Source organism: Danio rerio, chromosome 19, assembly GCF_052040795.2.
Source record: "Danio rerio strain M-AB ecotype USA chromosome 19, GRCz13ab, whole genome shotgun sequence".
Lineage (NCBI taxonomy): Eukaryota > Metazoa > Chordata > Actinopteri > Cypriniformes > Danionidae > Danio > Danio rerio.
The window spans coordinates 24,198,229-24,213,182 of NC_141039.2; the positions used below are offsets into that span (position 1 = coordinate 24,198,229).

The 14,954-nt window shown below is 36.4% G+C and overlaps 1 protein-coding gene across 24 annotated transcripts in view; it reads left to right on the forward strand.

Annotated features, from left to right (window-relative positions):
* Positions 1–14,954, forward strand: part of atp9b (ATPase phospholipid transporting 9B) — a 108,124-nt gene that overhangs the window by 33,867 nt on the left and 59,303 nt on the right. For 23 of the 24 annotated variants that reach the window (XR_015516079.1, XR_015516080.1, XR_015516081.1 and 20 more), the window contains exons 10-11: positions 4,750–4,825; positions 5,919–5,995. Coding sequence is in view for 4 of the 24 variants with exons in the window: in XM_087294821.1 (XP_087150947.1) it covers positions 4,750–4,825; positions 5,919–5,995 (153 nt within the window). In the remaining 20 variants the exon portion in view is untranslated. Of the gene's footprint in view, positions 1–4,683; positions 4,826–5,918; positions 5,996–14,954 lie in introns of all 24 variants that reach the window. The other variant, NM_001045154.1, reaches the window with a different exon arrangement.

A 14,954-nucleotide genomic window follows, 5' to 3' on the forward strand; every position in this document is an offset into this window, starting at 1 on the left:
GAATTTAACCCATATAAATTGTTTGCAACCACTTACCTTAAAAATCCAATAAATAGTTTTTTTCAGCATGGGCTTTATGCACAGGGACTTTTAATTTTGATTGTGCAAACTCAATTGCTTCCGGTAAATGCCATTTATAAACTCACCATGCTTAAGATCTGATGCATTTAAACTCAATGACCTCCACTACCTGATTTAGATATGATGTAAAATGAGGATCACACTGCACAAAAATCAATAAATTACATAGTTCATGTCTTTAAATTTTGGAAATTTATATTATCCTAGTATTTTCAATAGAGTGTCCATGCTAACCTGCTCTTCATGGCGACACTTGCATTTAAAATCATGTTTTACTTTTTGACAACTAAATTAATGGTGAAGTCTATTTAACTGATTAGATTCTAATTAAATGACATCAGTGATATTGTAAAAGCTACCTTAAAATCTTGAAATGGTCACATAAACTTTTTACCGGAAGTTTATCGGTGGCTGAAAAACACTTGCAGTGCATTTAGCTCATTGTGTATATGATAAAATGTAGAATTAAAAATTAAATAGTAGGAAAATATAAGTTTTACAACTTTAAGTAGCTTAACAATTGTTTACATAGGATAAAAAATGTTGTGTGCTAATTGTTTAAACTCCTTACTTTAAATGAGCTGAAACTACACAATTCTTAAGTTTATTGGGAGACAACCAAATAGTTTTATGTTCAATCTACTTAAATTTGTAAAACTAATTGCCTTAATTCCTTCATATTGCCCCAACACAAATCCGTTGTGTAGAACCTTGCAGTTAGAGTCGCATTACCCCAAATGTTGAAAAGTGCCACTAAGACATCAATACAGCAGTTTACAATGACATTTTAATTTGTTGATTAATGATTTGATTGATTTGTTTCTGCTTGTACTATTATCATTTGTTAGTCGCTTTGAATTAAACAATCCATAAATGTAAATGTAAAAATCATTCTTTATGTCAGTCACACACGCACACATATTTGCTCATATCAGAGAGGTCAGGCCATGTAAAAGCTCAGGACTGTGTTCTCTCCTGATGTTATGTACACTTGTCTGTATGCCTCCGTATTTAAACAGGTGTGTAGGTTTATTTAGGTTTACTTTTTGGGGGCAGTTGGCACCATCCTCATTTATGGGGAAAACATTTGCATGCTAAAAACCTTTTTTTTTGTAGGGTTTGTGTTCATTTCTTGTGTATACAGTATATTACATTTATATTAGGTATGCGTTAGTTGTATATGCGTTAGTATGTATATATACACTGCCAAATAACAAATCTGCATTTTTTTTTTAAATAAAAAAGTAAAAAGAATTGGTAATAGTTTCAAATAACTCTTAACGATTCTTGAAGTTGTGCTTTAAAAAAAAATGTTTATTCAATAGAGCATTCAAAATAAAAGCATTTGTTTGCACTAGTAACAATGTCATAGTCTTAACTGTCACTTTTGATTGTTTTTTAACTGAATAGAAATGTACTGACTCTCAACTTTTAGTATCGTAAAAGTAAGTCCCAAAATAATAATAAATATAGCTGCAAGCCAACCACTTAAGAGGCAGAATAAGCAAAGCAGCCCAGAGGCAGAATAAGAAAAGCAGTTCAGAGGCCAAAAGCAGCAAATAAACATATTTTAAGTTATTAGCAAATTTATGATTCATTATTGATAGTTAGTAAACGGTTTATAACTCCACTAGGTGGCAAATTTATGTGTTGGAGTCAATGTGAGTTGCCAATGACAGACCTAAAGATCAGTGTCAATATGTTTAAGCATTGCAGAGTTACAGCATCAGATTCACTTTGATGTCCTGCTAGCACGTTTGTCGATGTCTTAAACGAAAACCATTTTGCTGATTGATATAATTTCCATAAATTTTGGTCAGCATGGCTTAAAATAATCAGAGACAAATTTGGTGAAAATTGAATTAATTGTCAAGGAGGAGTTAGCAAAACAAGGTTTTTGAACAAAATCAATATGGCAGACAGGAAGTTTGCCCAAATATGGCATGTTTGGTGTCAATGTTCACGGCAAGACGCAAGGAATAATTTGCTATCAATTATACCACAAGAAGCCTGTGCAATCAACATGTATTAACCATTTAGGAAGATTCATTATTAATGGTTAGTTAACGGTTTATAATGCATGACCACAAGGCGGCGCTGTTACCAAATTAATGTATGGTGGTTATTGTGAGGCGCCAATGACACACCTAAAGATTAGCGTCAATATGTTTAAATGTTGCAGAATTACAGCCTCAGACGATCTTTGACAGCATGCCACCACATTTGTCAGTGGCATAAACAAAAACGGTGTCACCTCTCAACATTAATTCCATAACTTTTTCCCAGCATGGTCTTAAAGAACATCTTAGTCAAATTTTATGAAAATCGGAAAGACAGTCTAGAAGAGGTTGGAAAAAATAGATTTTCAAGATGGAGAGGAAGTTTACTTGATTTTGGCATATTTGTTATCAGTGGTTTCAGCATGATTCAGGGAATATAGCAAGACAAGTGTCATATCAATGAGAAGTTAGAGAAAAAGTTATTAGCATTTTTTAAAAAATTGCTTATACCTTTTGGCCGCAAGATGGCGCTGCACCAGAAGTTTGATTTTTAAGGCATAGTGTCGAAGATGCATACCATGTTTTGTAATCATATGTGAATATGTTTGTAAAATATAGCATTTTTTTTTTTTTATCTAAATGGCCAACGCCCAAAATGGCTGGCCTGGAAAAATCATTCATGGAGAAATCATTCGACTCTGCATGCTCTGTCATGAAGTAAAGAGAACAGTTTTATGAGTTTTGGACAAAGGGTTGAGACGTTTGCAAAAAAGCATTTTCTTGTATCTCCAGACCACTAGAGAGCAGTGCGCCAAACCGCTGCATATAACTTTAGACCATGGTTGTCATAACACACACCAAGTTTGGTGTGAATATGTCAATGCGTTATGGAGATACTGTTCCATTTTTGCAAGCTCTATGTTAGATTTCTTCGCAAGTTAAACGAAAACGGTTCGTCGAATTAACCACAGGTACAGGGACACTGGAGCATTTTAAAGCCACGATTCTTTAGCGGATCACTCGTAAGTCAGCTTATAGACAAATCAGCTGATTGACGTGACTTTGAAACACTCCAGTGTCCCTGTACCTGTGGTTACACTCAGTAAACAGCAGTAAGTTTGGGCAACTGATAACCTTCACGGCCAATCACGGTCATTTCTGTTGAGCATGTGAACCCATTGACGAATCAGCAGTGTTTTAGAACGTGTTCAATAGTGCTTAATTGTTAGCGGGAAAGGGACATTTTCAAAATTTCAGTATCGATTTGTACCGAATTCCAGTATCGTGACAACCCTATGTGTGTTTCCCAGTACTGGGTTGCAGCTGGAATGGCATCCGCTGTATTAAACATATGCTGGTTCATTCCACTGTGGCAACCCCTGATAAACAAAGGAACTAAGCTAAAGAATGAATGAATGAATAATGCATGTTATATTGATGAATCAGTGCATATGTTCACACTTGTTGGAGTAAAGGGGAATTCACGGCGTTTAGATAAATCAGAGCTGTTTACATGCTGTATTTTAAAAATATATTTAACCCATAATGTAAAATTTGCTCAATTTAGTTTTTTCGAAAATATCGATCATTCAAATATTTTGACAAGCATCAATTCCATTATAAAATATCTTATTTATCCTGCTGAAGAAAGAATGTTATACAGGTTTTGAACAACATAAGAATAACTAAATATGGCAAAATATTCATTTTCAAGAGGAACTACACCCAAGTTATGACAGCCTTAAATCACTTAAATATGATGCATGCAAATGTTTCTCATTAAACTGGCAGAGTCATTTCTGAAATGTGAACAAATATATGCTCAATATGGAATGGTTCCTTTGAAAATGAACTAAAACATTATATTTTTTGTTTTTAAGATATAACTTTTATCATAAGTATGGAGTTTTGATTTATAGATTCAAACTCCATTTTCTTAAAGCCTGTTTTTCTTACTTATCATTGATAAAAGGCCTGTTCTTGAGATAAATCTCTCTCCAGCTTTTCGCCAATCTGACAGGTTGGCATTGCTCTACATCTGTTGGCCAGAAAGAGACTAATGACAAGAGCAAGTGGGCCGTCTTGAACAGAGAACACATCTCTTTCGCTGTCTGCATCAGTGCGCATGTCTCGGCAACCGCGATGTGTGTGGTCCTCTTTCTCACTGTATATTATGCCCTACTGACAGCGGATAATTAGATATCATCCGTATTCACCCAACCACAACATGTTATGTGGAAAAAAGCATTTAAAGATTTAATTTCTGCGCTTCTCCCTTGATTTACAGCCTGGCGTCACAAATTCTGTTCTGTTCTGCTCAGCACAGAGCGTGCTAACACCAAACGCAGCCTTATTATGATGTTCAGTGCTGTTTTAGTAAACAAGGCAAATCAAGTCAAACCGATTTCACCGTCCCCTCTAAATGGACTGTGTCGCTTAACTGGGCATTAGTGTAATTCAATCCGCCGTCTAATTCCCTACTTACCGTTCGCTGTGATGAAAGTTCATCGATTCATTATTTGTGCTTTGAGTCTTTGTCATTTTTATTGACCTGCTTTTTAAAGGCCATAATTGATAACCGCTTTCTTCCCCCCTGTGCTAGATAAGCATGAAATCAAAACAGACCGAGATGTATAAACCCACACTAATGTGCGATCTCTGTCCCCAGGAGGACTGCGACCCTCCCATCCACGAGAGCTTGAGCATTGAGAACACCCTGTGGGCCAGCACTGTGGTGGCATCTGGTAAGCAAAGAGTCCTTTCCAGCACCAAATTTCTTGAAGAAAAAACACCAGCCTCAGAGGTCTAAAATATTCATCGGCAGGTCAAATATCATTTGAGTTTATTGTGTTGTAGAAGAGTGTGCCGTTGATACCGAGTCGATCGGCCAGCATCACTCAAGACCCCCTTCGCTCTCCCGTTTGTTTGTCATTCGAGACCACCAGACTCATCTGCTGCTATTCAAACAATCTCATGAGTAGAGAAATATGAGGAGCCGTTAATGGGAAGCCAAAGTGTCTGGCTTTTTGCAGGCCTGTCCCTGCGGTGTCAATGAAACGTGTCCCCAAAGAACAGGTCCGAGATCGGTTTTTGCCGCTACGCTTTCTCCGACATCTCCTAGGGGTCTGTTGTTTAGAATCTGATCCCAGTCCAACAATAATAGCCGGCCTATTCCTTCAAGCGGCGTGCGTTTGTGCCAACGATCGGCTCTTCATTGATCTGTGGTTACCCCAGTCTTGGTTCTCCAGAGGTTCTTCTTATTCCCCAGCATGGTGTGACCTTCAGCCCAAGAAAGTCCTTCCATATCTCCCCACAAAACACCGTCTGGTGACGTCATCCCTGTCCAACTGAGCAGACCCAACACAAAACACCATGGGGCTTGAAAGCGATATGCCCTGTAGTCCTGGCCCATTAAACACCCCCTTGGGAGCGGCCTAGGTTTCGTTGCTTTCCATACACGAAACGATATGTCAAGCTTAAAGAAATTGAGAAATATTGAAGCTCGCTTGCAGTACACTTTATATTGTGTTACCGTGTTTAAATGAAAGTTCATCGTTTAGTGGCGAGGCTGCATACTCTATCCCTAATTAGTTTACTTTAATGAATCAGTCCATTACCAAAGCTGCACCATTGATCTGACTATAATAGGCCTCATTGTAACGGTTTATTTCTGGGTGTCCCACATATTGAATCATTTGTCTGAGTCTCGACTGCATCCGTTAACTGGAAATGCACTTTTTGAGCTAATTGTTCATTAGGCTGGCCTTAAACACACGGCATGTTTATTTATTACTATTCGTTTGCAGACAGTCATTCAATTTTTCATTTATTTTCCAGGTACTGTCATAGGTGTGGTCATATATACAGGAAAAGAGATGAGAAGCGTGATGAACACCTCACAGTCAAAAAACAAGGTAGGTTTGTTAGTCTTTTTATACATTAAAACCAAGCTCTTTTAATTACCCAGCAAACATTTTTTTGTTTTTAAAAGATTTCTAAACATGGTCGTCTTGGCTAAAACGAGGCTAAATTTCGGCTGTCACTGAAAATCTAATAGATGTCTAAGAATAGGCTAAAACTAGACTGGTCATCAAATAAACAGAAATGAATGACTAGACATATAAATTTTGACGACTAGACTAGTTTTGGGCTGTTCTTGGATGTCTATTAGATTTCCACTGAAAGCCCAAGTTTAGCCTTGTTTTAGCCAAAGGGGAACCTCCCGCTTTCCCTTGTGAAGCAGTTACGGAAGTAACTGAAACTGCAATTCATCAAATTGCGCTAGTTCTGGCTCCATAATAGATCGTTTCTATTAAGCCCACTGTTAAAATGGCCAACTGTACAGCAGAAAATAAGGTGTTTACAGCCTGTTACAAAAAACTATTTGGCGGGGCCACTTGAGTGACAGCTAGGTCTCACTGGTCGCCGTCACTTCACCACAGCTGATTCCGGCTGATTAGCCGCTGAGCTCTGAGTATATGCTATATTTGTTTTATGTGGCTTTACACCGTCAGTTGCTTTTTGGAATTATTATCAGATAATTATATATTATATATTATATATCAGATAATATAGCATGCTGTGTGCACTTTTATTGTGTTCACAAACCATTCACATGCCCTCTATTTCCCATGTGAGTGAAATTATATACTTATAAACCATATATATATATATATAAATGTATTTAATTTAAGATCATTTATCATTTATAATTTTCTTTAAAACTTGTATGCACTTAAGAGTCTGACCGATTGATTAGGCTATAGAACAGTAATCGGAATTGTTGTCATACAGTGTTATGCTTGGATTTCATAAATAGCCTTGCATTTACTAACAGACGATATTTGAAACATTTGGAAGTAATTTGCGCTTTCCTCCTGTAGAAAAGCATCATAAGAACAATGTTTAGTGGCTCAATGTATTACAACAGTGTTTTAAAGGACTAAACACTTTATTGCTATAGTATACAACCAAGCACATGTGGTCAGAACACAAATGAGTCGCAGGTAATGAAATATAAAGCGTTTCTCCGAAAGAAAAGCCCATCTAAATAAAATTCTAGTAGGTGTCTGTAGCTCCGCTCACACGCTGGCTCTTTGCACTTATTTAGTCACCCTTATTTGATTTGATGACGTGCAAACAAAATGGCGCCACTTGTAACTTCATTTGTACCCTTCAGGAACTTATGGTGACATCATGAATACTAAGTCCTTATCTATTACAGTCTATGTTTTTAGCTAAGCTTAGATGTCCATTAGACATTAATTAAACACAAAATTGTTTGCTAGGTAGTTTTCATCAGAATTCACAATTTAATGGCATGCAAGTAAGAGCTGTATCTACAGTTATATTGTCAATATCCACTAAACGTCGTCCAACTGTTCTTCTATTTTTCTTTTAACCTTTCAATATAGACTTGAAACAGACCGAATAAAAATAGCGAACAGTTGAGGTGGTTTTCAGCCCTGATCTTAGTGATGAATTTAGACCTGTCGATGTGAAAGGACAACCCCAGAGAGATTAATCTAGAGGGAAATTAACCAACCAAGGGCTTGCGTGACATTTGTGGCAGAGCCTTAATCCTGCAGAATTCCCCTTAATGATTAGATACAGTGGATGTCAATGCTGTAAAAGTAAACTTAAAAATGTCAAATCCCATTACACTCATTACCCCTCCCCTAGCTGACCCCTGCAGTCTTTGGCCTTTATTTCCTAATTTAAACTTATCCACATGGTTCAGAGCTGTACTCTTATGTACACTACTCTTCCAAATAAGTTGATAAGATAGTAATATTTATTTCATATGGATATACAAATATATCAGCCTCTATTGTGTCACATTCTGGCATTTCATTTGCAATAATGTTTTCTAAAAAGGCTCTTGCTTTTCCTAGTCAGAACAAAACTGTGCTGGATATACCCTAAATTAATTATATTTCATTTTTTACCTACTCTGAAGGCATACGGTTATCTGAAAAAATTAGGACACTTTATAAAATTCCACTTTTTTCCATATCAGGGCATACTTTATTTATTTTTTTTAAATAAAATAAAATAAGACCATGAACAACATCATACAGCATTAACAATAATGCGTCATGCACTGCTAGTTAAATCCCTGAACTCATCACCAGCAGAAGTTTTAGCATTTTGTTGGTCTGGAGCCTCCAGGTGTGTGTGAACACGATGTCCTTCCCACAGCTTAAGCTGAGACAAAAAATGGGTCATGCTACAAGACAGTGATCCCAAGCACAGCAGCAAACTTACAACAGCTGACAAAGAAATAAAATAGTAAGATGTTGCAATCGTCCAGTCAAAGTTCTGACGTCATCCTGTATGAAATGCAGTGGCAGGAGCTGTGCAAATTACTACACTACCTGACAAAATTCTTGTGGCCCATCTAAGTTTTAGGAACAACAAAAAATAGCTTGACTTCTAGTTGATCATTTGATATCAAAAGTGGCTTATTTGAAAGGCAAAGGCCTCTAGATTACGATTATTACCAAAATTGCTTGGACGACTGCATCCATACATCTCTGCAAATAATAAGTTAAATAACTTACTAATAAAGTCATCTGGAATGTTGAAGAAAGCAATCTTGCAGGATTTTCAGAGTTCATCAAGATTGTTTGAATTCATCCATTTTACCTCAGACATGCTCAATGTTCATGTATAGTGACTGGCCTGGCCATCTCTGGAGAACCTTGACCTTCTTTGCTTTCAGAAAAAGTGTCGTAGGGGCTGAAGTATGAGATGAAGTGCTACACTTCTAAAGAACTTGCCCTCTAATGTGGTTTGTAACGTAATGGGCAGCATTAATGATGATTAGGATGCAGTTCAACAGATGATTCATTGGAAAAATATACCTTCCGCCACTTTTACCAATGATCAACTAGAAGTCGTTATTTTTTGTTGCTTTTACAACTGAAATCAATAACAAGACTTTTGTCAGGTAGTGTACTTCAGAATGAACTGAAACTGATAAAGTCATACAGAAAACGATTACTATATTTAATCACTACAGAACTACGCGCATGTGAATCATAGGGCTGTTTTACCCCCATATCTTTCCAAATGTTAAGATGTGTCAATGACCATATCGTTTTTATGTCATGGTATCGAACTGTGAAGTTCAATAGAGTGTAGCAGAGTCAGTGGTAGATACCAAAACAACTGTCCAAGTAATTTTTTTTCTTTTTTCTTTTTCTTTTTTTTTTTTTTACCTCTGACAAGTTCTGCGTACAAAAACTCTGGTGAAAAACAGGTCAGTCAGAACACAATACAGACTGTTGCATTACTTACAGGGCTATTCATTAGCACACTCTTAAGATTTGTATTTACTTTAGATCAGGCTCTATATCATCTGGACCTAACAAGCAGCCACTTAATCTGGATATCAGCAGCCTAAAAGACTGATATTTTGCATATAGGATCATTAATATCCACACCCCAGGCTGCACTTTGAGATTATAACAATGACAATTTCCTTCCTTTTTTTTAAGTTTCTCAAAGTTTACTGTTAAACTTACCATTGGGAAACCTGTGCGAAAACAATCATCACTTAGCATTTAATTTGACAGTCAAAATCCATTTTTTAAAAGTATTTAAGGAACTTATCATTTTTAAAAATTGAATTAATCATCCAATTAAGTGCATTCGTTGAATCCATTTAGTGCCCATCATTTTAATATCAATCACCCTATGTGCTAAATATCAGCCTCACAAAACCCACCCAAGAAAGCCATCATGGTTAACCGCTCTTCTTCACGTCATGAAGTGTTTCAGAGGCTGTCATGGATGCTGTGAGATGTGTGTGTGATAGCAGCAGCTATTGCGGAGCTCATAGCTCTACCATGTTCTGTGTGTGAGAGTGGAATTCAATATCTCAAGGAGATGATGTCAGAGGTGCCAATACAGGGAACGAGACGGGGCGGGAAAGTCGATACGACTCCGCGAAAGTCACTGAGAACGTTTTCGCCTCTTATAATCTGTTGTGACATTCCTCACACAAAGCTCTAAGCTCTCACTAGAAGCTGCTGACAGCACATAAGCGATCACCTTACACTGTGTGTGTGTGTGTGTCTGTCATTGTCGTAATATGGAGCGATATTCTCTTTGAGGATCGAAGCTTTGGTGGTCTGAGTGATGTGAACAGCCCTCTTCAATGGGCAGATACCACGCTGCATGAGGTGTTATATTCACTGCTATAAGCAATGTAGATGCTTTTTAATTATATTTTATATTATGCATTTTAGACTTTTTTTATTTGCTTTGAACAATGTTAATGTTCAGTTGCATGTGTTTTATATTGTATTTTTGTAAGTCAGTTTTCAAAATCTATATTATTTTGTATATTTTAAGTGATGTAGCAATTTTATTATATATTTTACCTAATATATATATATATATATATATATATATATATATGTATGTATATATATATATATATATATATATATATATATATATATATATATATATATATATATATATATATATATCGTCATCATCATCGTCATCATCATTTTCATCCGCTTATCTGGAGCCGGGTTGCAGGGGCAGCAGTCTTAGGAGAGAACCCCAGACTTCCCTCTCCCCAGACACTTCTTACAGCTCCTCCGGAGGGATCCCAAGGGTGTCCCTGGCCAGCCGAGACATTGTCTCACCAGCGTGTCCTGGGTCTTCCCCGAGGACTCCTCCTGGTGGAACATGCCTGGAATACATCCCTAGATAGGCATCCTGGAGGCATCCGAGACAGATGCCCGAGCCACCTCACCTGACTTCTCTCGATGCGGAGGAGCAGCGGTTCTACTCCAAGCTCATCCCTGATGACAGAGCTCCTCACCCTGTCTAGAAGGGTGCGCCCTGCCACCCTACAAAGGAAACTCATTTCAGCTGCTTGTATCCAAGATCTTGTCCTTTCGGTCATGACCCAAAGCTCATGACCATAGGTGAGAGTTGGAACGTACCTTTCGGCTCAGCTCCTTCTTTACCACAACGGACCAGTACATCGACCGCATCACTGCTGCTGCACCGATCCACCTGTCAATCTCATGCTCCATCCTTCCCTCACTCGTGAACAAAACCCCAAGATGCTTGAACTCCTCCACCTGGGGTAAGGACTTTCCTTCAACCTGGAGATGGCAAACCCCATTTTTCCGGTGGAGCACCATGGCCTCGGACTTGGAGGTGCTGGTTCTTATCCTAGGCACGTCACACTCAGCACCAAACCGCCCCAATGCATGCTAAAGGTTCATGTTCAATGAAGCCAACAAAACGACATTGTCTGCGAATAACAGAAATGAAATCCTGTGGTCCCCGAACCAGACCCCCTCCAGCCCAAGGATACACTTTCAAATTCTGTTCATAAAAATTAAGAACAGAATTGATGATAAAGGGCAGCTCTGCCGGAGCCCAACATGCATCAAGTCTGGAAAAAAGTCTGACTTATTGCCTGCAATGCAAACCAAACTCCTACTCTTTTCATACAGGGATAAGACAGAAGGGCTATTATATATATATATATATATATATATATATATATATATATATATATATATATATATATATATATATATATATATATATATATATATATATATATATATATATATATATATATATATATATATAAATTATGTTAAACAATTTATATATATATATATATATATATATATATATATATATATATATATATATATATATATATATATATATATATAGACCCTTTTTCCGTGCTCTAGAAGGCTGTATGTGCTCAGTAAAATTTTATTAATTGTATTTTAAACAGTGATCTGATTAAGTGTTCTCTAAGTGCAGTTTTAACTATTGTTTAAGCAAAATTAATGATCAGTTGGACTGTTTATTTAGTGTATGTATATATATATATATATATATATATATATATATATATATATATATATATATATATATATATATTATATATATATATATATATATATATTATATATATATATATATATATATATATATATATATATATATATATATATATATATATATATATATATATATATATATATATATGTATATATATATATATTGAATACATCACCATTTTTCTCAGAAAACATATTTCTAAATGTGGTGTTGACTTTTTACCTGGAAATTCAGTTTTTACTAGATGTTGATAACAACCAAAGAAAACAAACAATAGAAATTTATATATTAGAAGAAAACAAATAGTTTACTAATTAAGTTATGTGTAATAAAATGACACAGGACAAAGTATTGAACAAATGAAGATAGTGTAAAAAGCTTTTACAAGTTATTTAGCAACCCTCTGCCCTTCGTCAGTGTAAATTAACATTAGCTGCTTCAGTCCAACATCTTCATTAGCAGGGTGATGAAGATGAAATGTCCACCAGAGTGGACATTTCAGTAAGACAATGGTCCTATAACCAGCCAAGGAAATGGTTTCAGAAAAAGAAAATTAAGCTTTAGAGTGGCCCAGCCAATTACCTAACTTGAATCCAATAGAAAATACAAAATAAAGATAGTTATAGACAAAACCCAAATAACCATCAACCTGCTTTATTAAAGTTTGGGAAAAAATCACTAAGCAAGCCATGCGACTTAATACTCTGCATGAGAGGGTTTTTAAGCTGCCATCACCAAAGAAGCCTTTTATACAGTAAAAAGTATTAAATACATTTCAGTTCTTCAGTACTTGCTTCATTCAATTGTTATTCAACATAACCATTTTTTCATATATATATATATATATTATATATAAATATAAAAAAAAAAAAAAAAAAAATATATATATATATATATATATATATATATATATATATATATTTTTTTTTTTTTTTTTTTTTTATGATTGTATTGTTTGGGTTTTTACCCAAATTTTGCTACTTTTTGTAAATTATTTTACTGAAATGAATTTAAAAACTAAATAATTATAAATTTGCACACAAGTAAATAAATAGACTCTATGATGGGCTAAAATTTTGCAGATTTCTCCACCAATTGGTCATGGCTAAGAGAAAGTATTTTTAAAACACCTAAAATGTTTTCAAGTTCTGTGTGTATTTGCAATGCAAAAAGCTATTTAAAAAATGAATCAATATTTAAATCTCATTTATTGAGTTAATAATGTAAGAAGGACTTTGGAAAATTGGTCAATTTAGCAGCCTACTATTCATGAAAGTATGTTGTGACAGACCAATTAGAATCAAATATTTGTGTCTGTTGTGAACATAAGTTTCTGTATATGAAAGAATTCACTTTAACTTCAGTCATATCAGGTTTAATGTTTGTTCGTTAAAGTAAATAAAACTTCTCAAGGCCTCGTCTGCGGTCCTGCACTGTGGACGGCATGTTCCATTTAGCTGTATTGCATATCCAGTTTCTGGAGCGCTAGTATAATGCCATATTGTTGTAACAGCCTCCGTATACTTGATGGATTTCAACCGATGAATATTCATTATGCAGGCACAAAGTCGTCATCAAATTTCACACACAAAACATACAGGCAGCGAGGGCAGGTTGAATCATTCCTTTCACTTTAAACGAGGCCCGGATGAATAGAGTAAAATATGCACTCTCGATTCATTGATAGCATCTTCAGCTTGAGGTAATTGAGTCGCTTTTTCCTCTCGGCCTGAATGAATAACGGCTTCACCCGATCCCCGGCCAGCTTTGCAAAATTCAGCCTCAGCATTGTTTTGCCCCCATAAAGGGGGATTCCTCCCTTTCAGCTGGGGAACTATGTCTTCTGTCTTAATTTTTCTTCATTTTAATCCTTCCATTCCCCCCTTTTTCCTCACTAGCTGAAGCATGAAGCTCGGAGTAGGGCGGCAGGCCATCGGAGGGGTTTTAAACTACAGCTGATAAATCAGACAGCAGCTCTTCTCTCCCAGTGTCTCCCAGTTTACTCAGTCCTCCTGAGACTGTGGTGGGGGGTGCATAGCCAGTTGGGGGATTAATTTTGCTTGCATTTATTTATTTTTTGTCTTTTTTTGTTCAATTTGTCCATTCCCCCTCCCCCTCGTCTCTTTCACGCAGATTCCTTTTCTCAGGGGACGGTGTTATGTGTTGCTGTTTTTATTAGCGCGCTGCCTAGATGAAAGGCCTCAGTGTTTTCGCGCAGGCCACGCTGTCGGCTCTCGCCAGAGGGAAACAAGAAAAACTTCTTTTTTGACATCATTTTCCCACATATTCCATTGGCTGAGGGACATACTTGAGAGAAAGAGGGGAAAACTCTGGCTCTTTTGTCAGGGGGCCGTTTCTATGAAGAGGCGTTCTGCTTTTATTTTTCCGGTTTTGCCTCCTGTGCTTTTCAGAGTGAGAGACGACAACAGCAGCGAGCTTCTTGGTTAAATGCCTCTCATCTCTTCTCTACTCCACATACACCATTAGCATGAGAAAAGGTCTGCGGTCTGGATCAGACCTGGGGGGCATTGATCAGGGCCGGCTTATGGGCAGGTTGTTTTATTTTTCATAAGAGTAACATTTCGGATCACTCCAGATGAGAGGAACCCTCAAGGTTCTTGCTCTCAGAGGGGATATCGCATGCTTTGGCTGAGAGCGCTTGAACCAAATGCTCATTCATTTTTGGGGACTTTTTTGTGTGCATTCTAAAGAGTTGATTTTAAAAAAGGCACAAAAATGTTATGATGAATAAATAATAATTAAAAATCCTGCTTTGTATTAACGTTTACCAGGATAAAAATAACGTTTTTATGAATATTTCAGTATTTTATATGTATAGAGAGATCTATGTCAAATATAAATTGGAATATTCATGAAATTAATAATATACAGTATATTATAAGGTGATTACAGTCTAATGCAAAAGTTTGGCCACCTCTGATAATTTTCATAATTGCGAGCCATAGCCTGCTG